Raw genomic sequence first — 24,765 nt, 5'->3', positions numbered from 1 at the left:
GAGCAGGGGTCGTGTCTGGCCGCTGCCGGGTCGAGTGCTCGGGGTCAGCCCTGTGGAGCTGCTTTGCACTAAGGGCTGTGGGAAGAGGCTGCGAGCAGGACTCTAAGTAAGCCACATCAAAGAGCACTACGTAAACAAGAAATTAATCACTCTTAGGAGTAAGATAAACAGGGCGGCATGGGAGCTCTGGTTTGTTCTGCGTGGTGGGGTAGGATTTTTTTGGTTATTCCTGTGCTGGAGCTCTTGGACTTCCATTCATGTATTTTTTTAAACTACTGAATATTTGACTGTATGAAATGGCCTGACGTTTCTTTTTAATCTCCTTTAGCTAACAAGGCTAGGCAAGAAGATTTTTCCTGTCTGTATTTTGTGTATTATTAAGTGGAGCTATTTCCCAGTCTAGTCCCTCTGTGTTTAGTAATTGGGGAGTATATTTAGATAGAAATAATCCTGAACTTGGGCCACTTAGAGATTAAGAGGAAATCAGTTCTATTTCTCTCTAAGCTTCTTGTCAAGTACTGARGAAAATGCTGTGATATGCATAAGCAGCTTTGGTACAGGTTTCACTTTCCAACAGAAATAGTTTGCTAAAGTTAGTATCTGTTGATATCCTTAATGCCTATATTTTCCCTATGCTTTTAATTCAGTTTGAACATTTCAGTTTGCCTTCATGAAATAATATATCTGACCAGCTTGTTGTGATACTCAGTGATATCACTGCTCTGATGGTGTTGATCCTGATGAGTTGAACCTTCATGGCAGGGCAAGTGCACTCAGCTAATCCTGGCATTGTCTTTACTGCATAGTCTGGATGCAAATGCTGTTTCAATGGTGCTTGGCAGGAACTGAAGGTAGGAGKTTAATTCTTATTTTCAGTCTGTGGTAGGATGTATGTGTTAGTGTTCTGTTAGTTGTTTTATTAGTGACAGACATCAGGAATTGTTAACCCAATGAACTAATTTCTTTTGTRGGCAGGAAGGCACTGTCTGGGGTTCTCATTTCTTTTTGAGTTGCAAATAATTGAAGTAGTGGCTCTTTTTTCCCCTTTATGGCGTCTTATGGTTTGGGTCTAAAGGCAACCGTCTTTTCCCCATTTACCATATGAGTGTTTTATTTCTCTCTTTAGAAATATCCTTAACTAATCTCACTGTGAGATAGTTCCTAGCAGAATACTATCTGACACRAGGGCCCCTTTACAGCCTCTTTTAATGAATTTAGAATATGCTCTAAAAGCTTACGAGTCCTGAATTTTTGGAGTTTTTTTTCCCATTATAGGAGTTCGTTTACATATGAGTTTAACTCATTGGCTGCAAATTGATTTAGCTTGCTTTATGTGATTTGTTTGGATTACACTTGGAATTATGGGTAGGATCAAACAAGTTACCCAGCATTTAGATTTGTGGTTTACTTTCCTTTCCAGAAACTAATGTGATTCACCAGAGTGATAGCCATTAGGRCTGAAGAAAATGGATTGTTGCAAAGGATTTAATGTTTTTCTCGGGCTATTTTCATCTCTCAAACTGTGGCATAGTCCTGGCTAGTGCAAGTTAATTCTCATGTGTCCTTAACCATGGATGAGTTTGTCCATCTGCCGCATATAAATTTTCAATATGTTCCAACAAATGCCAGTGCTGCCCCGGGTACAGTGTAAGGCTCTGCAGCAGAAGGAATGAAGGAATTTCCTTCAATTTAAATTTTGTCTTTAACCTGTAGTCTGCCTGCATGACACTTACTTTGCAGCAGTTTTACTGCCATAAAAACACTGCATACGGTAGTTCAAAAATACATAGATCTGGTGGGTATGGGACAGAAGAAAATAAACTTAATAGCTGTCTGTCAGTCTGTTAATTAATATTGCCTCCTGGTGCAGAGGGCCGTGGTTCCCAGGCAGGTGCATGAGCTGCTTGCTGTGGTGGGCAGGCTCAGGAATGAATTGGGACCTCTTGACTGCAGGGTGCAGCTCTGTCACTGTGACATTTAACATTGAAATGTGATGTGTGTTGTTACTCATAGCACAGGGCTGGTGCCTGTGTGTTTCACTGGCCTGTGGGAAAGGTGGTGGCTATTTCTTATTAACCTTCCTGGTCTGAAAGCACTCCGGGATTTTCAGATTTAGTGAATAAAACTTTGCACGGAGAAACAAGATACTAACTTCTCTGACTCTCATTTAAAAAGGTCCTTTTTACCAGAGTTTCCTTTTTGTCACTGACCCTGATATCAGAGGCAGACTGTGTGGGAATATGGCAGAGCGGAGTCAGTGAACCCTGCTGCCAGCACCAGAAATAACATGTATGCAGCCAAAATACATGTCAGGAAAGACTGTGTCATGTACTTTGTGAAGTAAACATGGTTATCTCCGTGTTACGTCTGTATGTGTAGAATTATTGAATTGAATTTTTGTCTCCTTCCTTTTCTRCATTATTTGATGCTGAATCACGTGTGATGAATTGCACATAGCTGGATGAGTTGAACTTTATTTCCCCCCTTTGTTAGTTCTTAGTATTTCAAAACATCTGCCATTTAAGAAAAGCTGAAAAATAGCAGAAAAATTTTTGGTTCAGTTGAAGAGTTCATACACTGAAATATTATTGAAAGAAAATTGAAGATGAAGATGAGTCAGGATTTATCTCAAATTGTAGTAATGTGAGGGCTTATTTTCAAATGACAGTATTTCTAGAATCTGTGGATAATGAAGTGCAAGTTCTCCTTGTGAATGTATGGCATGATGATATTTGCATGACCCTTTCAGGGAAAACACTTTAGGGAAGTGTCTGATCAGGGCTGGTGGAAAACTGTTGAATTTGTAAGGCCTCTGTTTTCTGATGGATGGAAAAGGACAACAAAATTTGACTGCACAAATGAACTGATTATATATTTAGTCTGAAGTACCTCAGTCAATGGTTTGACATGTTTTTGTATGGTCTAGAGGATCTCAGAAACTATGCTTTGTACCTTATATGATAAAATCCTTACAAGCTGATTTTATATATAGTAATATAAATCTGAGATACCATATTTCTACTAAAATATGTCCCACCTTACTATTACCTTCAACACTTAGACTGATCAAACAGTGCATAGACAGTATTGTTTTACTACCATATATATGTACTGCTGTGATTTTGATGGTGGAAGATGAGTTAAATATGTCTTTGCTCTTAAAGCCAAACTTAAATTAGCTTTGTTACTGTGGCTGTTCTTGCTTCGTAGATTGTCTTGGACAACTGGCTTTTTGCTGTTTTCTGGCTTATAAATTTATTTTGTGGAGTATGGCTAACTCTGAATTTTGTTGTGAGTCATGCTTTTTCTTTAATGTACAGACACTAAGTTCTTTGCAGTGGTAAAGCARTGAAGAAAGAGATTGTACTCAGCCCTTTTTAGGCTTCTGTGGGAACATTTTTGCACTAATACTTCTTCACTTAATAACTGACTGAGTCACTTTGTGTCTCACTTTAAACTTTCTTTTCTCCTTCTTGGTGGTAGGTCTCTGAACAACAACTTTTTTACGTGAATTGCCAGAAGTGGAGAAGAGATGGCCAGTTCAGCCCGAGAACACCTGCTCTTCGTGCGCCGTCGCAACCCCCAGCTCCGCTACACCCTGAGCCCTGAGAACCTGCAGAGCTTGGCCTCTCAGGGCACCATGGCTGAGAACATGAACTTGCAGCGTGCCAACAGTGACACTGATTTAGTGACCTCGGATAGCAGGTCTAGTTTGACAGCCAGCATGTACGAATATACCCTGGGACARTCTCAGAACCTCATCATTTTCTGGGATATTAAGGAAGAAGTAGACCCAACTGACTGGATAGGACTTTATCACATAGGTAAGTCAGAATTGTCTTCTTGTATTTCTGTGTGTTTCTTGCTATTTTGCCATTTCCTATTTTCTTTTCTGATATTACAGGATTAATCTACAGATAAAGCTCAGGTAAGACTGCAAAGAGTTGCCTTGGATTCCTCTTCCCTTTTCTCCATGCGGTGAATTATGTGAAAACATGATTTTATGTAGGTCTGGCTCCACAGTGACCTGCTAGAAGATGAAGTGCATTATTCTTAAACAATARATATGCATACAGTTACCTGTTTTCACCTTTGGTGCTGGTTGGCTTACAGACTGGAAAATTTGAAGTACCATATTCATCATGTGAATTGGTACCTTAATGTGCTTACAGTCCAATGCTTGTATGTTGTCTTGGACAAGTAACCTATCATTTGAAAAACTATACTATCATTTGTATAAGTCTATGATTTTATAGAACTGAAATAGTATCAATTCTGAAGAACTGAAAATTTTCTGATGAAGAGGAATTCTGGTAAAAGGAAACCCTGTCAAGAGATCCTTCTGTGTGCGGTTTTTTTTTTGCTGTTCAGGCTATTTCATAGGATGGAGCTGGAAAGAGCTCTAGGCTGGCATGCAAAAGCCTGTGGGCTGTGTGTGCATTAGCAAACAATGTGAGTTAAAAGGGATGGATCAGTGGGTCAAATCAGTTGATGCTGAAAGCATCAGTAACCTCTCTGGGTTGTGATTTTCCTCTGTGTTGTGTTTAATCAAGGATGCAAACATCCCTGATGCATGTGTGGTTTGGTCTTTATGTCCCCGCTAGGAACGGAGCATAACCAGCACCTGGGTACCTGGTGAAGCATGTGGTGTTTAGTTACCTTCTCAAGTAACCACTTCATGTGCACTAAAATTATTCCTGAATTCAGTCCTCAGTATGTGGGACTGATGGGTTGATTTGTTTCAAAATTGCACTGCTTCTCTGAACCTAATTACTCAGGTAGAGAAAGGGGTCAGTTCAAGCTGCCAGAAGCAGATGTAGCAGAAACTGWTGGAGACAGTTCTGACCACTGGAATTTTGTGCTGGGGCAAAGTGTAGTGCAATAAATTGACCTCAGTACGATTTTTGAGAGATATTTGCTGCACYACCTTTCCCCAAGATGTTCTAGCTCTGTATCACTTAGTTACATTTTGGATAGATGCTGTTTCTAATTATCTCTTTATTCCTTCAGATATTTTGTTCTAACAAAGTAGACATTACTTGTGCTCTCCCAGTGCATACCTGCCTATAATATATACAGTGCATACCTGTATTGGAGCTGCTGCATAAGCTGGAGTCTCTCCTGGAGCAGACTGTGGGTATGCACATAATGTTTAAGCCACCTAAATGAAGTGTCTCCATAGTAAAAAGAAATGGATCTTCCCAACAGCATTAGCAGCTGAAGTGTGATGTGTGCTGTAAAATGCACAGCCTGCTAAATGAGYCTAAACATTCTAATTTGAATACTTCGAGAGCTTCATCTACATACAGATTTTACACCCTTTCCTGTTGTTTTTTTATGGTTCACAGCACTCCAGGGCTGATACTCAATAAGCTGAAATGCAGCAACTCTGTAAAATTCTCATTGGTTCTTGCTGTAGGCTGAAAGTGATTTTTATCATACTTTCATGATTAAAAATATTTATACATTCAGTCTATTGAGTCCCCAAAATACAAAACAATATTAAGTTACCACAGGATAAGAAGCTTATAAGGAACAGCCAAATTTATGCTTTCTTGGGCCTAAAYCCCCCAATTATGTTGCCATGTAATACCAGTCTGTGAATACTTTGTGTTAAATGGTGGAAGGTCCAGAAGCTTTTGCCTCCATTGCCGCTTGAAATCCATGAATGGTGGTGTGAGTTTTGTTACTGATTTAAAATAGATCTGAGCAGAGTCTCTCCTTTAAGACTTACGGTTTCGTCATTCTGAATGATGAAATTGCACATTTTTTAACAACAGGTGTAAGGACATAGTCTGATAAGCATGCCTGTGTATCTTTGATTTAAGTTTTTTGATCAACTCTTTCAAGATTTATAGTTTTTGGTCAGCTCTTTCAAGTATTAAAAAAACCTTTTAATTTGCATAACTTTTATTGACACAGTTAAGGTAAGTTAAATTCCACTGGTATAATCCAGGATTTTCAGTCCTTTGTGATAATTGCTGTGAAGTACCTCCAGTTTCCACTTATTCTTTTGGAAGTTGTGGACAYTTCTTATTTTCTCAGGAGAGGGATGCTAGTTGGTGAATATTTTTAAGAAKAAAAGCTCCATTCTCAAACCTATTATTAACATTTAATGTAGTGCTTGAGGTTCTCCATCTTGGTGTTTATTTAAGATGAAAATTATTTCACTTGAGTCTCCCCTCCAGCACAGGCTGCTGAAGGCACTGGGAGCTGTATGTGGTCACTGACACAAGGCAGTGCTGAGGCTGTGATTTTTGCTGCTGTACCTCCAGTTATTCCACCTTTTCTTCTGGTAAAACACCATTTTTCAGGGAGCTAGGAGCAGAAAAAGGCAAATATTGTGCTCCTGTTTTAAAACCCCAAAGCACCAAAAGCATAGTTCTGTGGCTTTTTTTTTTTTTTAATGTTGCTTGTACAGTTAACTGTCATGAAAGCTGGATCAGGGTTTTGAGGGGAAAAAGTGGTTGTTGATTGTGCAAAGAGAAGATGAACATTCTAAAATGAGCATCTTTGTGAGCTCAGGCATTTGTACAGAGAGATCTGGCAAAGGTCTGAAGCAATCCATGTACATTTTCAGCTCAAATTATGTTTCGTAGCATTATATCCATTATAAAAGGAATTGAAAATGGAACACTGGAAACTGTCTTGCTTCTTCATTCATTAATTTACTCAATTARCATGTTCTCATTAGTTTTCTATAATGAGAAGGCAGTTTTGTTCTTTTGAGTGTGGTTTTACTGCTCGGTTGGAACTGCAGTGGCTCGTTAGGAATCCCACCAAACTTCTTACAAGAAGTTTTTTTTCCAAGGGGCTGACCAGACACCACTGTGCACATCCACCCACACTCTGCCTGGTGCAGTTGGTCACAAGACTGTCAGCAATCAGTCACTGCCTCTACCGTGTGGTGCTTTGCAGGTATTTGATTTACTTTCACCAGGGAATAGTGGATGCAGCTTTTCCTACTACCGTACAGTTTCAGTGAAATATTTGGCCTGTTAAATGTTTATGAAAATAAATGTTGCCTTTCTAAAATGAGAAAAGCCCAAGGGGAGAAACACAGAATCATATTATTCTGAAGGACTGATTTTTTAATTTTTTTAAGTGCGTGTGCATTTTTCTTTTGACTTCTGATTTTGTTATTTAAAAAGGGAAGAAAGTAAAAAATACTTTATAGAAAAGACTGTATTTTATGAGACATTAATTYACAGGATACTCCTCTACAGTAAATTTGGTCTATAATTTTGAAATGCAAGAAATTGAACCTAACTGAAAAATTCTACATAGCTARATTCATGCTCAGTTTTTCTAGAATTTTGTATCTAAAATAATGTTTCTGGCTATATGACTTTTCTCTCTTATATCTTCTTCTGTTTCATCAATGTGTATGTTAAAATGTGTATGTATGGCCTATTTTCTTGCTGAGGGACTGCTTTGTATACTTGTTCTTTTTCTTTCCCAGTGTATTCCTAAGGATTACCAGAAGAAAAGTGTATGTGAGGGACACAGTGTATTCTGTGAAGGCAAACATCTTTTTTCCTGCTATTTCTGGTTTTGTACTGGCTGAACTTTTAAAAGTGTCAGTAGCACTTCTGGAACAGTTTTGCCCATCACTTTTTGTTAAAGCAGCTTTCCATCTCCAGCGGTGGGATGTGTGGGAGCGCAGATAGCGCAGTGTGAAGGCACTCAAAGGTGTCCCACTGAGACTCCGTGCCAGGCACAAATGTTACATTCTCTCTTTGGGTAAATCGGGCAGTGTTGCATGAAACGTGAAATTGTCAAATCTGAAATACASGTTTATCATTTTGAATTGCCTAGAATGGACTTGTCATTTTTTCTTCAGGACTGGTAATGAGGATTGTCACTTGAGAGTGACAAGGTGTCATGAAATTTGAAGAGCGGGCTTTTTAGTAGAGGTATTGGGCCTGTGTTTTCTTTGAGAAGTAAAAGTAAATTTTCAGTCTTTCTGTCCTCATGAGAAGGAAGGAAGGAAGCCTTTTCTCAAAAATTTCGACTTTTAGTTAGCATTTAGACTGAAAACCTTTATCTTTTGAAGTTGTAGAAGCCTGCAGCATTTAACAAACATCCTCTTAGACCCATCAGATTTGCTRTTCGGTAGCAACCCAGCTTTTGCATTGTATATGCCTGTTGTAAAACTTACTACTATTACAGGCAATATATAATATATTGGAGGTTGGTTTTTATTTCCTCTGTTTACGAGGAATCTGCATCTCACTATAGCAAGAGTGGTCAAGCTCTGGAGCCTGTAGTGAGTAAAGCTGTGCAAAATATTGGCCCCAGCTGGAATCAAAGAAGAGAAATGGATATTCAGTTTGAAGGAACTACGAGATCCCAGTGTTATTATAGCAACAGGGTTCCAGGACTTCCTTGCAAAGTGAGAACTGCTCCAAAAGGTGAACAGGTGGATTCTCCACTGCTTGTGGAATGCTGAGGGAAGTTGCATCTTGATGAGTGTTACAGGTTATCATGAAGCCTTATATTAAAAGAAAACAGGAAGTACAAAAGAAAGAATAAGAAGTCAGCAGAGAGAAGCAAACCCTATTTCTGGTTAAAATAGATTATCTCCCATGGCCAAATTGCCCAGGCTGGCCTATTTTTGTCTTAATTTACGGAGTCCTATTTATGAGATGCATGCCCTCATTCTAGAGAGTCTTAGCACATTTAAAATGCTGGCTATCAAAGGTCATTGTATTTGTTTCCATCAGCTGCTCTACAGAGACTGCTTGGCTTTTTGTTATACCTACATYCCGGATTAAAAATAGCATTATAAAACCAAACAAAAGTAAAAAGAAACAAACAAAAAAACCCCACCCTGATGTGAAGTTATATAGGGCAATTTAGATAGGCTCTGGGTTTATACTAAGCTTCCTAGGGTAATGGAGTTTGGAGCCTCTCCTTTTCAGGTCAGACAGGATTAAAAAGAAAAAAAGCTTTTGCATAAACTGCCTTTAGTACACTTAAAATAGTGGCTCGCATTAGACAGAGAGATTATAAAATGTTAAGATACTTTATTCCTAGAAGATTTATTTGGTTCGCATTATAGAAAACATACAAAGTAATATCTTTATTATCTTCCAGACAATTATGATTATTCACTTGGGTTTTTTTTCCTTCCTGTTCTGTTCTTTCCTTTTCTGTACTTTCAAGTATGAGCAGTACTGTTAAAGTCTGTTGATTAGTTGCTAGGAATAAACTATTAACTTGTGGTTCTGGCTGCTGCTAAGGTCTGCAAAGCACAGCCTTGAGTTTCTGTGGAGAAGAGTCAGTCTTTACCCAGCTGCTCCATGAGAGTCTCTCACTTTGACTTCCAGGAGGCTGGCACTGTGCTGTTTGTCATCAGCCATGGTGTGTGGAAAAAGCTGCCTTGAAATATTTCATTTGCTGGTCACTTAGTAATATTTTGGGAAATAAATCCCATACCTCTGGAGTGGGATAATGAAAAGCAGGGATAATAAGTGGGATAATGAAGGCAGTCTAATAAGAATTGTATCCTAAAACCATACAGGGTGAAGTTTCAGTGGTCAAAAAAATCCAGTATAATAAACCAACGGTCTTCAGAAGCTTTCCCTCCAGGTACTACATTCCAATTTTATTCTTTCAGTTCTTCCAAGGTCCTGACCCACATACAAAGCTCGTTTTTCACCAACATGGAATTTGGAACTTTCTCCTCTTCAATTGTGAGCTGGTGAGCTTTGCTCCAAAATCAGTGTATGGACAGCATATGGACATTCCTTTACTGCAGAAAATTAGAAGATATGGATAGAAAGTGTTTTCTCTATGTGTTTTCATTGCACGCAGCAGATGCCTGAAAAGATACACTCATTGTATTCAAATATATACATGTTATTTGTTTTAAGAAGAAATAATTAATTCCCTGCTAAAACTCTGAAAATCTAGGATCTCAATGGAGGATATCTATGTCTGAAATAAGTTCAAGCTGTGACAGAGAAATTTCACCAGGGCATCCAAACTTTTCAGTTAATTGTGGTTTTTTTTTCCATTTTTGAGATAGCCCTGACCTGAAAACTAGACAAATGTAGCTGCAGGGAGGACATTTTCAGCTGTGTTGTCAGTATCTTTCCATTGCAAGAGGTTTTGGCATGACAACATTTATAATCCTTTGGATTGAAAGTGGTGTTCTCCCCACCCTGCCTTTTTGAAGTGACTGTTCTAGCAGATGGGAAGATGGCAAATACAAACACTGGATAATGGAAAACAGTGTAGACCTCTGAATTTGTAATGTTCCCTTTTACCACAAAACTGCCTTGTGTTAGCTTGTATTTYAATTTGTTTGAAGGAGGTTGGTTTAAATTTTTTAAAAGACATTGCCAGTGCTGTTTTCTATCATCAAATCAACATGCCATTTAGTATTTTCAAAATAATTTAGGAAAAACACTTATTCCAAGTCAGTAGTAACTGGATTGGAAAAGGACTTGCATTAATTCATCTACTGATTTTTTACATGTCAGAAATAGATTATGGATTAATTTTACATTATGCATAGTGTTAGAATTCCTCCTGTAAATTTCTTATGAAGTTCTTGGCTCCTGTGTCTGCATGGATTTATCAATGACTGTAAGAATCTGAATTAATGGAGAAGTGTTACAAGCTGAGTATTAAATAGGATGTGTTAAGGATTTGRCTGGTGTAGGTAAAGCCATGAAAAGATGAGWCACAAACATACTAGGACTCCAAAGCTAACACTTTATTGATKAATATGTTTAATATAATCTTTTAATATAGTCTGATATTGGATACACAGGTTCTTAAATATTACTGGAGGAGGTTAATGAAAGTGCCAAAACCGATTTTGATTGGTCTCCTTTCCTAGCAAAGCTCATCAAGATTTATCTTGCTGTGTGTACTGTTTGAAGAACAGAAAAGACCCAGAGAATGGCCAGATCTGAAACTTCTCTGGTGTAGAAAAACTTTCACCTGGGCCACGGTGGTACCCAACCTTTGTAGGATTTGCTGTTTTGGGGTGAAGATGGTGGAGCTGTGCTTAGCTGGCACTCACCCTGTGGGAACAGCAGAACTTAGGGATGTCTGCACTGGCAGTGTTTCCTGCCTTTGTGCCCAGCAGCAGCCAGGACTCCATCGCTTTCACTCTGGTGGGCAGCCAATTTTCAGGCAAGCAAATCCTGTGCTTCTGAGCTTTGTTTCAAGGTCTGCTCAAACTCTCTTCRTGAGATCTGCCTCCTTTGTGTGGCTGTCATTCAGAGTTAATGTCAAACTGTTTAGTCTTCCATCGTGTTTCAAGTCGCTGATCACTAATGTGTCAGTAGTCCTTGAAAGTTCATAAAAATTAGTAGGTTCATTGCCCTTSTCATTCCTGCCCCAACCTTGGGAATACACGAATCCCTTATCTCCTGATGTGTGGTAATGCAAAAAATGAACCTATAATTTCCATAAAAATAACATAGTCATTCTGCMTGTGCTGTAGTAAGACAAAGAGGARGAAGACAGATATCTATSTATTCAGATATGGTATGAACTCTCTGCTTTGTTAAATGTGTCCTTCTTTGAGAATTTAAACTTTATCTGATGGTCAAAAATGTAGCTCATGTGCCTTAAGTCATGGTGGGGATAGTTCTCAAGAGGTGAAAACTGAATGTTTGGGCCTAATATGTGTCATCTGTAAGAGGACTAAGAACTGAATGCATTCCATMCCTTACAAAAACAGGATCTTAATTAATGTTTTATCTTTGCCATAAAATGTGGAAGCACTTTCTTGTGTATGAAGCTAGTTAAACSTAAATGGGTTTGGCTTTATAAAATGAAATATGTGTAGAAAAACATTATAGTGCAGTGGCAGGCACATTTGGTTGTCACAGAGATAAATATCCAGTAATGACCTCATTAAAAAAGGAAAAAAAATGTATTTCTATGTTCAGTGTAGTTTAATTTGTATCTAGAGTTTCATGCATGACATAGTTCAGCAGATGGTAGCCTGCAGGGTGGGGGAAAATTCAGTTTGACAAATTGTTCAACAGAGGCGCATCTCTCAATTTTAGTAGACTTCCAGACAGGTAATTGCTTCTGAGATACTGATTAAGGATGCAACAAATCACCCAAGTCAACAATGAATAAGATTTTTAGGAGTTACTGATGAGTTGATACTTACGTGCTGGCAACAGCACTTTCTTTGATGTATTCTTTAACTTGTACATTTGAGCAATAGGTTGAAAAGTGCACTGTCCAGTTCCCTTCAAAAACCCCAGACCAAACAGACCCTTGTGATGTGTTCAGCACGTGAAGTCCCARCCATCCCACCTGACATCAGCGCCTCTGCCCCAAGGGATGCAAAGAGCTGTGAGTTTCATTGTGTATTCACTARTTTTGAGTCATTAGCACGAAGGATTTAGGGTTTGGAAAGCAATCCTAATTACAGCACACTGAATTGAGTGCACTCCTCTCCTGCTCAAGCAGTTAAATAAAAATTATTGTCTTTCAGATTCCTGTGGATGACTCGCTGCCGGTTGGCTGAGCAGCACCAAGCTGGCAGAGCATTTACTCTCCCAAGAATACAAACAGCTCTGTGCCAGTTTAGCATCTCAAAGGTGTTAGGCTACAGCAGCAGGGGTTACCTGCAGGAGTGTGCAACCAGGAGTTAGAGGGAGACTCTTTGGCAGTAATTTGCCACTGCAAGGTGCAGCAGTGACCCCAGCAGCAGAGAGGCTGTGATGGGATGTGATTTGTAGGCTGCTGTAATAGGAGTGCAAGTCTGATTATGCTGTTTGCAATTACTTATTGATGCGTGGGTTTGCTTATATTGCTGGGAGTAGCAGAGTTGGTGGGCCTTTGTTTCTAGTTGTGCTCAATTCTAGGTTCTGTTCATTTCCTGCAGAGTCGCAGGGAATTAAYGCTTTTTAAAAATACTCTGCTGGAAATGTAGAAGAAATAATGGAAATGTTATATGTAAGTGCTTTCAAGACATTTACACATTTAACACCATGACAGAGAGAGCTTTTTATTTCTCTCTAGAGATTTTTACGCTAAAAAGTTAAATAAGTAAAACTTTCTTGACTTCTGATGATGATTTTTGGCACCAGTTAAAATGATACTGCTTGTAAAGAACTGCRGAATTACCTTTGTCTTTCTTCTGCTTTGGTCTCATCCAGTTTTATCTGCAGAGCTATTTAGTACTTATCACAGGCAGTGTTTGGCTTTATTTCTCTCATCTTCATGACATCAGCTTAAATACTTGATATGAGAAATAACTACATTGGCATTCTTTTTGTTTCAGAGGTAGATCTTAACTCTGAATTAGTAGTCAATCTCGCTATAAAACTAATAAAGCCTATGTGAGGAAAATGATCTGGCAATAGGGAGAAGAAAATAATTACTATTACTCTGAGTGTGACAGGATGGTGCTTAAGACATGTTAGCAGTTTTACTAATTATTACTTGCAAACTCAGTTTATGCCATCAGCTCATTACTCAGAAGTTAATATATCTTGGAAATTCTAAATTGTCTTCAGCTGAAGGAGATTGCCAAATTCATTTGTGATCTTCCAACCTCCTTTTCCCCTTCTTTTCCATCTATTTACTGCATGCATGTGATGAAGAATAGGTTATAAGATGCTGTTTTTTAGATAATGTCCTTTCCTTAGGACTACTGTGCAGTTAAATGTAGTTAATCAAGACTTGGTCATCAAATTCCATTTAAATTTCCAAAGGAAAACTGTCTTCTCTTTAGCTAGAGCATAAACGCTACCACTTACTTTGAGGTGGCTTATTTGATACTCAATAATGTAGTGCCTTGTGACATTGATACACTGCTGGAAACCCTTGAAGGTAATGATTGTGTGATGAGGTAATTCAGTGATGTGTCACCTCAGTGAAAAAGCTCTCTTGGATATATGATTTGACCATGGACTGTGCCTCTAGGGGTAAGCAGCAARGTCTGAAAATTCTTCTGAGGCGCACAGGCAGCAGTGTTTTTAATTTAAGTATAGGGGAGATCCACTGAACTATTTCAGGRAAGGTTTTTTTGTCTTTGCAGGGAGAAAACAAAGTTAGGAAAACCACTTCCTGATTAGCCATAGTATGTTGCTTTTAAAGTGGGCGTAAGGAGAGTTACGATGATGGGAAACAAACATTGCGTTTCACAGAAAATATTTCAGGTTCTAAAAGAACTCCTTCCTGCTCGTTTCTTTAGAAATGTAAGACTGACTTATCTTATTGTGTGTGTATATTGGATGAATTTCTTCCAGGATGTGTTGGCTCATTTCCTTGAGTACTTCTAAATTTTCTGAATTTTTTTTCAGTCACAACAGATAGCTCAAAAAGCTTTAAGGAAATGAGTCAACCTCCTGAAATAAATTGCTTGCTGAATAGAGGATACTGTGTTCGACATCACAGACGCCCTTGATAGTTTTGTGGATACTAATTAACAGATAGTCTCTGAAAATCTGTCAAATGTGCTCCACGTTCCAAAAGGCTTTGGGAAACAAGTATCCCCAAAGAGCTTTTTTATTAGCAATGTGGGGTATGCTTCTAGACACACAGGTACTGGTGTGAGAGRTGCAGACTGGGAAATGATAGGCAGGCTCTCTGAGGCAGAATTAAGGATGTTGYTGAACTTCAGTGTAAATTAAGAGGAGTGATGCTGAGTTGACTACCAAGCCTTCTTGACACAACACTGAAATCTGAAGGCTGCATAGGCCAAGTGTGTTTTGCTCACAAGTGCTTTACACACAATGAATTTGCATTCTGGTTCCAGGAACCCTTCCTGCTGGTGTCCTGAGTGTCCTGCAGCACCCAGAAGAGGTGAGATTGTTCTGTGATGACAGGCTGAGGACATGGCTGTGYTCTCTCTGCTCCCTTTGGGCTGCAGGAATCCCACAGGGAGTTTCCCTGCTTGGGGCTTTGCTGAGTCACTGTGCTGGCAACTGACTGCAGTCCTGTGTAGTTAGATTAAAAATAAGTAAGACGACACCATTTTAGTAACATATCTGTCTTATACAGTAGGTGGGCAAAGGCTTTGGGATTTTCTTTGCTTCCCAAGGATTACTCAGCAGCTCAGGGACAGAATTGAGAAAGCCAGCACCAAACACCATGATCTGAGATTTTCTCTCTGATGAGCCAAACAAAAAGTAAAACCAGATGGTCCTTAATATTTAAAAAGTTTGACATCTGGATCTGGATCTGAACTTTGAACTCTGAGGCGGCAAGTAATGAGCCAGCTTGCCCTGCTTTGGTGCATTACACCGAAAGTCCCTGACGCAGGCAATAAACACCACATCTCTGAACAGAGGTGACGTGCATCTCCAGACAGGTGACATGTGCTGTCAGGCACTCGAGGGAAATCTGAACACATGCACACCCCGACAGAGAGAATAAAGTGTGGAACATCTGCAAAGGAGTTGACCCTGTTGGTGTGTAAACTGTCTCAAAACGGTGAGAGTTGCATAAAAGCAGGTACAGAGTACAAATCCAGCTGCAGTGGAAGGAGGCAGAATATGGGCTGTGTCTCTGGTTTTGTCACCAATGTCATCAGTGATTGTTGCCTGTGATTGGCAGTCAGGAATAATTAACTYRCTAYATTTCTCTTGCTGGARAATAAGTGTTGGCCATGGTAGTTTGGTACTGWGATCTGTAAGCTTCTGAATACAMCCTTTAGGAGTGAAGTAGCAGTGTSTGCAAGGAGTTKCAGGTGGGCATTTAGTGCAGCTGAAATCTTCTCTGARGGAGGAGCATGGATATTTCTTAGTTATGAAAGAACTAAGAGAAAAGAGTGAAATGTGAAGGGGATGGTGGAAACCACAAACTAGTAACTCCGAAAAAACAGCTATTATTTATGAGCAATTGTAAAACAATCCCTGTAATTGTAAAGCAATCACTGTGGTGAGGATTTAGGATAGCAATGACTTTTTCCCCTCTGGTTTTCATGATACGTGTATGTGATATATCTGTTGTAGTTACTATCCAACTACTTACAAGTATTTCCAACCCTTTGTGCTCTCTTGGTGTAAAGTCCAAGTCCTTAATTTTGTTGTTAATTTTTTATTTAATAATTTCCAGTTCTTGAGGAGGTGGCAGAGTTGGACCCCTGTGACCTCATGGGCAGGGAATGGGTGTTGCATTCCTCTTAGCAAGGACACGCAAAAGGACAGAATAGGACAAAAAAAAGGACAAAAAGGGCACAAAAGGACAAAAACAAAAAACAAAATCATTGCATCAACAGAAGCATCCTTGTTGAAGAAGAATGTGAAGACATTATTGATTGATTTTTCAGGAATGCAGGAAAGAAAAACAATGCTTGAACAAGATTGACTTGCAGGCCAGTGTAACCTACCTGTGCAGCTCCAGCTTGAGCACAGGGGATGATATCCTGAGTGTGGTAGAGAAAATCAGCAAAAATAGGCGGCTACAGCCACCAGGACAAACTCTTGGCACATTGTGACAAAGTAGGTTTGGTGGTCTCAGCAAAGAACYAATTAAAAACTTCCAAATGTCTGTCAAATAAACAAGCCCCAGGCTGCAGTCCAAGGGARCCTGAATCAGGTCAGGGACAGTGCAAGAATGCAGGCACTGAGACAGCAGTCAACACACTCTATTTCCTCCATCTGTATATCTTGCAAAAATAGCATCTTKGAAAGTGTCTGGGCAAATTTGGAATGTGCTGTGCTCCTGATCTGTTTCTTGGTTATCCTGTGTCTGCTTGAAGATCAATTCAATGTATAAGCACGCTGTAGTGCTTGGTGAACAGGACTGAGGAAAACATGATGTGCTTCTGTGAACTGGGTCAGACTTCAGTCATATGCTCATCCAAAGAGCCTGTTCTCCTGGTGTCCACAATGTTTCTCTAACTGTGCTGTTAAATTCTGCMCGTCACAGTGCTACTGCCAGATATTCAAATGGGATAGTCCAGTCTGGGTTTGCAAATAATCAATGACACACAATATAAAATCATGCAAAAATGCAGAAACCACAGCTTGGCTGAGAGTTATGCCCCAGGGGACTTGGTTCACAAATACTAGCAAAGTTTATAGCTCACTGTACAAACTTGTGGCTAATTAGATGGGACATAACCAATCCGAATGGAATTTTTTTTTGTTTGAATTGTTTGCATAAGTACTTTTAAAGTCATAGGTTTCTTTTTTGTTGATTTTGTATGTTGCTTGCCCACTTCTTGGATATATGCTACCGCACTGAGTAGTTCTGGCTACTCTCACTAGAATAATATCTGTCTTTGGAAACATTTAAAATATTTTATTTCAGGTGCAACATTAGCAGGAGATGCTTACAAAAGGTGTTTGCTTTGTATAGGCTTGCTGGGCTTCATAATGAACTCAGATTATCCTACGTAATGTATTARTTTTTCAAATTATCAATAGCCATATCAAATTTAAAGTAATCCTGAATCACTACATCACAAGCAGAAGGTAGATGAAAGGAAGAATCYGGTCAGAGCTAGGATTATGAAATACTTCTCACAACAGTAAAACATCTCAGCACGTTTGAAGTCAAGGAATAGCAATGGTCTCATTAATAATTTTCAAAATATTGTAGTGTTGAGGCCTGCTTTTGTGCCAATACAGAACAAAGTTTTTGAATAAACCCATTTCAGGTGAGGAGAAAAAAAAAGCCTGGAAGAGCTTTTCAGCAGTGGAAACTCTGGGAGATGAGGAATCTGCCATTGGATTTTGCCATCATGGGGCATTGAAGGGAAGAATAGCTGGGCTGGAAAATTAAGTGCTAATGGTGACCAAGGTAGTGAAAGCTTGTGATTCAGCGTAGTGCTTTAACAGTCTTCCTTAGCACGCTGCTTACATGCGTGGGTGTGCTCTGTTTATGCAGACCTTTTATTCTCTGTCTGTWGGGTTTTTGTAGCATTACTTACCAGCCGTTTTGGTGCCTTAGCAAACATATACATATGTAAAGAGAATAGGAGGTTGTTGCTGATTGTTTAAGCTAGAGGTTATGTGGTTTGTAAAAAGGAAAAGCAAAACTGCTTGTGCTTATTCACAATATCATGGCTGATGGTTACACTCTTTATTAGGGGCACGAGAGGGAAGCATTGCTGCTGTTTCTCTCTTGGGTTTGCACCTGTGTTCTTGGAGCATTTTTGCTTTTTGTTACTCTGTTTTACATTTGGGTTAAATTACCAAGACATTGAAGTGTGACAAAAGTACATTGTCTAAATATAAATATTTTTCAGTATTGCAGACCAGGAAGCTCCCTGACTTTCTAATAAATTCCCTAAGAAACCTATTACTGTCAAATGACAACAATAGATGCGTTTGCATTCCTGCTTAAACAGCTCATAATGTTGAAGATAAACTTAAAAACAACAGCTGCTAAGGGAATATTRAATCCCACAAGATCCTTAAGAGATTTGTGCTGCAGAGACACAGAATAGAATATTTTTTGACAAGTTTCAGAAGCTAGAAGGACTTCTAAAAGGCAGTGAGTAATCACTTGAAACTAACATAGAAATTGCTTTCCCTAAAAAAAAATTATTTTTGGGAATGGACTTGAACACTAAAAGTGAAATGCTAGCTCATAACTGTGACTGTCAAAAGGCTGGAACCGGCTAAGAAGAATATTGATCAATGTCAGAAACYGTAAGCAATAATCAAGTGCAATCAAAGCAATGCTGAGGAATCCAAAGGCAGTATTTTCTCTCCCTTCAAAGATGAGTCAGTTGTCTCCACCCAGATCTGAAGGATGCCACATTGCTGAAAATTCAGAGATATTTGTGCCATAATAATAGGTCTGGGGCTCAAACCATCAACCATTTGAAAATACAAAACCCAAACTAACCTCCTGGATCTCTAGATRGCAGCTGTTGTGTGTAGGAAAACTCTATTTTCTGTCTATCTGATCTGTTCTGTGGGTGTTCTGTTTCTTGTTTTAGCTCTCATCCCTAGCAATAAATAGCACTTTCACACACACACACCCCMAAAAAAGAAGTCTAAGTATAAATAGCAAGTAAAACAAGGGCAGAAAATGCAGAAGTAGCTAAGGGTTAAATTGAACCTCCGCAGGACTCTTGGAAAGTGCATACTTTGCTCTTTGGTGCATACTTTGSTGCTTCATTCCAGGAAAGAAAAGAGAAAACTGTGGGGAAAGCTGAAGGTGGGACTTACCAAAAGCAAAAYGAGAACAACCAACTAGCTGGTCATGAAAGTAGCTGGTGGATCACTGTGTGCAAAGGCTGGGTCAGCTTTTTGGGTGGTGCTGACTCTGTGATTCAAAATGGTTTGTGCTCAGGGTTTAACACCCTTGCTAGTTATCAACTCTCTTCCTTTTTTTTTTGTTTTGTTTTGTTTTGTTTGTTTTTGTTCTTGTTTTTCTTGTTTTTGTTTTTTTTAGTATGTCTTACAGAAAACTTTCAGTAATTCTGGTAGAAGCTTTAACTGGAAAAAGCTACTTGTTAGAACTGCTGGAGGGTGTGCATATGTGGGCAGTTAAAACACTTTAATTTGCTTTTGTGGTTACAGACATTCTCTTTCATTGCCATAAGCAGAACAAGCCATCTGGCAATGGAGCACCTCCTTCTCATCACACATCTGAAAGCTTCCCACAAATGAGATTTCAGCTCATTAGTATAYTTTATGCCCTTACAGGGATTTAGGAAGAAATACATACCTTTAATCTCTTGTGCTTTCTTCTGAGTTGCATATTTTTTGTTCAGTTCTAGGAAAGAAATGTATTTACTGAACTCAGCCTTTTGATTGCATATATACAATTAAAGATTTTTTCTGCAGCTTATTGAGAATTATTATATATACCTAAYGAATCTATTTGGGCCTGTGGCTCTTTCATTGAAAGTTGTGACATGATTTGAGGGTTGGAAGTTTGAGCCCTTGCTGAATGACACTGCTCTTGTGCTGTTGGCTTCCTTTATTTTGATAGGTAAAGATGATGTTATTTTTCAGGTGTGGCTCCTTATGGTTGGTTGATGTTTGTATGTCTGACCTGGAAGGTCTTGTTGGTCAAGATGTTGGACTTAGAATGGGTGACTGAGCTCATCCTTTGATCTGTATCAATATTTTCTAGCATTTGTAAAATGTAAATATTTCTGCCAGTAACAGGTCTGTTAGAATATGAATGGGAAAAAAGCATATTGGATGGATAATGCACCAATGAATTYGGGTCAGTTTTTGTAGAAGATWATTGCAGAAATKGAGGGATTTGTGTCACTTGAGTAARTTGGAATGAGGTTTTAAAATTATTGCTGTGATGAGTAACTAGTTCTATATTTTCAGCAATTTTGAGGATCATCAGATGAGTTTTTTTTGAATTGATAAATTTATTAGCCTAAAGCCTGTGTTAATAAATTATAGTATCTTACTATTTATCATTGCCTCACTTTTAGGATCAGAGGATGAAAAAGCGAATTAAGCACAACAAACACTTGTCAAAAAGTATTTACAAAATTTATAAAGTAGTGAATTTATAAAGTAGTCAGGTATCATTATTAAGTTGTAGGRCAAGGGATATAGGATGGCTGCTAATAATTAGACATGGAATGGCTCCTGTTAATTAGGGCAAGAAGCTTTGTGGTTTATTAGGCAAGTAATAACAGGTTTGATTCTTGCCTTAGCTACTTCTTAGGAACTCCCATCTTACCACTGGCTGGGTTTCAGCTAAAAATTCACCATTGCTACTGTAAACCCTGTATAAAATAGGGTAGCTGCTTCTGCTGGAGGAAGAAAGAAAAGGGAGCAGAAGGATGAGCAAAGAAGGAAAGCAGGAAACTAGGCAACRTTCTGTGCAAACCTGCAGATAATAATGGTAAATATGCTTGTAATGAATTTTACTCTGCTTCATGGGTAGCCAACATGAAGCATATTGCAAAATACTATCTGGAAATAAAGGTGAGTACTCAARCCTAATGTTTCAGTAATACAGTTGCCAAGTACTTGTTTCCTATCTGCTTTTAAAATTTCATAATATAAACAGAACAAATGACACTTGGCAACGGTTTCAAAATAGAGATTTAAAATAACATACATATGTTTTTGAAATCTCTTTTGGCATGTTGTGCTTTTTCTATGTGTGCTTTGCAGTGATATGTATGGTGTTTGAAGGGCAGATGTSTATTTCATGATGATTCAAAATGGTGTTTAATTTTTAGATTTGCAAATAACAAAAAAAAAGTAAAAATAGAACACGGTCATTTACTCTATTTTAAATCCTCTCAGTTATTGCAACTGTGTTTGCTGACAACTCCACAACAAAAGCCTCTTTTTGAGGTATAACTCAGTTACAGAAGGTCTACATGCCGAATAAAGTACACTTAATGTCAGTTKATGAGCTAATAATAGCTCTCAAATGAGCCTATATTTTACTGAAATTAAACCCAGAAGAGGTCATTACATCATTCAGTATCATCTACTATGTATTACAGTGTTGTCCAAATTTCACCTCTCCTCAGTATTCCCACTCTGAGAAGATGAAAATGTGATCATTGCCAGAGAGCAGCAGCAGACTGAATGATAATAATGTTCTGATTGCAGAGCAGAAACTGCTCCAAGTACGTTTTCAGGCTGAGAAGGAGGAAAGAGGGATRGCCATAAYCATATGGCCTTTCCTGAAGTGGTTTCCACTGTTTCCACTTGAGAAGTGTTTGACCAGAAAAAAAAAAAAAAAACCAAAACCAAAAAAACCAAAACAAACACTAAGCAAAACTGCCAGTTTCTCTGAGACCTTCCTGCATTGGGTGTCTGTGTATGTGACCAGATGCTTCTGGTTAATAAAGAAACCAGAATGAATAAAATAAGCCATAAAATAAGTGACCCCTCACTTTTTCTGCAGGCTGTGGGATTACATGTGATGTGTATCAAGAGAAAGCCCTCTCTGGAAGTGCAGCTGTGCTTTTGTTGGTAATGTTTATTTACCAACAGAATTTCCTGGGGGCAGGATAGACTTACRTAGACAAGAGCACAGCTTTGCTGGTATCACATCTTCCACAGCAGGAATACTTTGTTACATTTTTGAGTTTTTCTGGCAAAGGTTTGTGATGGGAATGTGGTCACAGATAAAAGTTCATGCCCTTTATCCTTGGAAGCTGCAATTCTCTTCTGCGTGCAGCTAAAGCAAGCTCAGCAGCTCGTGTGCTGCCAGCAAACAAGTGCTTATCTGACACCATATAAGGCTGCAGCTGAGGAGGAAAATTATGGAAAACATTCCACAATAAACTTAGACTGGCAYGTTTAATATGGCACAGAAAAGCTCAGATACAGATTTTTTCTTCTTTACCTTTTAAATTTAGCTCTGACAGGATTTACCCCCACAATAACCTTTTAGTGGTAATTAGGAAAAAAAAAGCTTATGTTTCTAGATACTCTAAACAGTCCTGTCCCAGAATAAAAGGATTTTAGGATATTGGTGCACAGAGGGTTTGTTGTTGTGGAGTTTGGTTTTGTTTTTTTTTCCCTCTTGGACTTGCTACTGTTAAAAGCAAGAGAAACGCCTTTAGGACACAGGAATGTGTGAGGAGCATATTGAGAAGGAATAATGGTTGTGAGGATGAGTTTGTATCTGAGTTTTAAAAAGATGTAAGATGCAGTGAAGTGCACAAAAAAAGCAAATGGTGCTACAGGAGAGAGACAGGCTTCTCTTTTCCTTAGTATGTTGCTCGTATCTTTGCTATCCTTGTATCCTCTAATCTTTATAATGCAATAGCCTGCTATTATGGTACCTCAGATTATAGATATAGTCTAACTTTGGTAGCCACTGGCAGCCTAAATCTGAACTTCAAGCTGTTCCTTGCCTCGTGGCCACTGCTCCTGGCAGTCTCCATCTTCTGCAGACATCACTTTTCCCAAACCACCAGCAGCTGAGACAATTGATTGAGACATGAGAGGTAGTGCAGCTTTTGCCTCAGCTGTGTGCTGCTTCCTTCAGGAGAGGTTGAAGCATCCCCTGTGCTGTATTTCACATGTAGCTAGCTAGATCTCAGGATCTAAATGGCAGGTTATTTATTAGCATATTGCAAAGATGCCAGGAGTTTTCTGCAATGTGATTGAGTAGCTAATAATTTTTATGTGTAAGGGTGTGCAGTGCCATCAGTCAGAGTTTATTCAGTGTCATTCTCTAGCTTTATTTGTTGTCTAACATCGATGCCTCTCTTGTAGTAGCCRGTCTCTAGCAGTGCATTGCAGGAGCAGCCAAGGATTGTTGTGCAGGATGTGGTTCCCAGGTGAGCCAGGTCAGCTGGCAGGGGGCTCACCATGTGTAAAACCTGAGCTGGAGATGGMAATGAAGTGCACATCATTTATGAAGAAGAATTAATAAGATTTTCAGGAAAGAGGTTAAGGTTGAGGTCATTTCCTTCCTCTTGTTACACTTTTGAATTTCTGCCAGTGAGATGGGTGAAAGGATTTATTTTTGTCTTTGAATGCTTTGAATTTCAGTGATGCCTTTACTTTGAATACAGAGAAGTGGAATTCCAGTTTATTCCTGCCTTTGTACTGTCATGTGTCTGAAAAAATTACTTGTATTTTTTTTCAGTATCTTTGTGTTTTGCATTCTAATTAACTAATCCTTTGAGCTGCTATTGTGGCCTTGAAATATCACATTGTGTGAGGGCATATGGAGATGCTCTGATCCCCATGCTGAAGTGTTCATGTTCATAAAGAAAGAAACAAAATGTAGTGATATAATTCTTGGAAATGTGGGAAATGGCCAGTGTCAGAATATAGGCTGTGTATGAAAATGAGAGCAMGGATTTTCTCACTATTAAGTTTCAATAGCAAAAAGCTTTCATGGTTTAGTGTTTAGATGGGGTGTGTGGTGTGGCTTCTATGTTCTGCTTCTGCAGCTGAAGTAGGAGTGAAGTGTTAGAAAAGCTGGTGTTATTCCTGACCATCCTGTCASTCACAATTAGAAAAATTAATAATGACTCTTGCTGTGTAAAGCAATAGAGTGTAATTAAAGTCAGCAACATATTAATGTATGTAGTGGGTGACAGGAGCCACATGGGGGGATGTGAGTAGAGCCTTTCTGCTTCTTGTCCACAGCTCAAGGGCAATCAGTCGAGCTACATGAACCTTCAAATCGGTTGTGCAACAAATTGCTGCCATGAAGTGCAGAACAAGCACCTCTTTGCTTTTTTGACCATGGGTCACGGTACTAATTATCTGATTATAGATGGTGATGATCCTTCACTGCTAACAGAGCAGGACTGTGTCACCAGAAAGCTGAAATCTGTGTCTGGAGTTCAGAGTGTCACCTGGAACCCTCTGGCAGTGCACAAGAACCTTCAGGAAGAGCTGCAACAACAGCTTCTCTCTTGTGTGAGGCTGGGGGAGCATCTGTTTTACCTTTTTCTGCCTCTTTTCTGCTCTTGCTTTTCTCAGCTGAAGGTTTGTATCKTGTATTTCCATTACTTTCCAAGTTTTCCAGTGTCCTGAAGAGTAAAGAGAATTGTGATAGTGGAACCTTGTAACTGCTTAGACAGCTTTTGGACAGAGACTGTCCAAGAAGTTTATTCTCAACTTTTTTACCAACTCTGTTGGTACTCAAGGGAAAAATGTTTCCAGCCATTTAGTACGCAGCAGTGTATTAGATTTCTCTTACAGTATTGCAGTTCTGATGTTCTTTCCCCTTCTGTCTTCTGAAGATACAATTCCCAGAGGTGCTTAYGCAAACAAAAAAACAGTACATTACCTTTCATCTCTTCATTAGCAAAGAATTCATCTTAATTTCTTTGACTGGGAGTGATTTTTGCAAAATCTTCAAGCCAAGTAAGAACAGATACTCCTATAAGAGGTGGAAGGAGATTTT

At 38.9% G+C, this 24,765-nt stretch overlaps 1 protein-coding gene across 3 annotated transcripts in view; it reads left to right on the top strand.

The window, feature by feature from the left end:
* The window catches only part of HECW2 (HECT, C2 and WW domain containing E3 ubiquitin protein ligase 2), a 177,023-nt gene that overhangs the window by 68,722 nt on the left and 83,536 nt on the right, over positions 1-24,765 (top strand). For all 3 annotated transcript variants that reach the window (XM_057378032.1, XM_057378035.1, XM_057378034.1), the window contains exon 2: positions 3,484-3,824. In XM_057378032.1, coding sequence (XP_057234015.1) covers positions 3,533-3,824 — 292 coding nt within the window. In that variant the 5' untranslated portion in view covers positions 3,484-3,532. The remainder of the gene's footprint in view (positions 1-3,483; positions 3,825-24,765) is intronic.

The sequence above is a fragment of the Malurus melanocephalus genome, unplaced genomic scaffold (assembly GCF_030028575.1).
Source record: "Malurus melanocephalus ecotype Western Australia unplaced genomic scaffold, MMel_1.1 scaffold_339, whole genome shotgun sequence".
NCBI classification, from domain to species: domain Eukaryota; kingdom Metazoa; phylum Chordata; class Aves; order Passeriformes; family Maluridae; genus Malurus; species Malurus melanocephalus.
The sequence above is the reverse complement of the archived record's forward strand: the minus strand, read 5'-3'. Positions and strand labels throughout refer to the sequence as shown.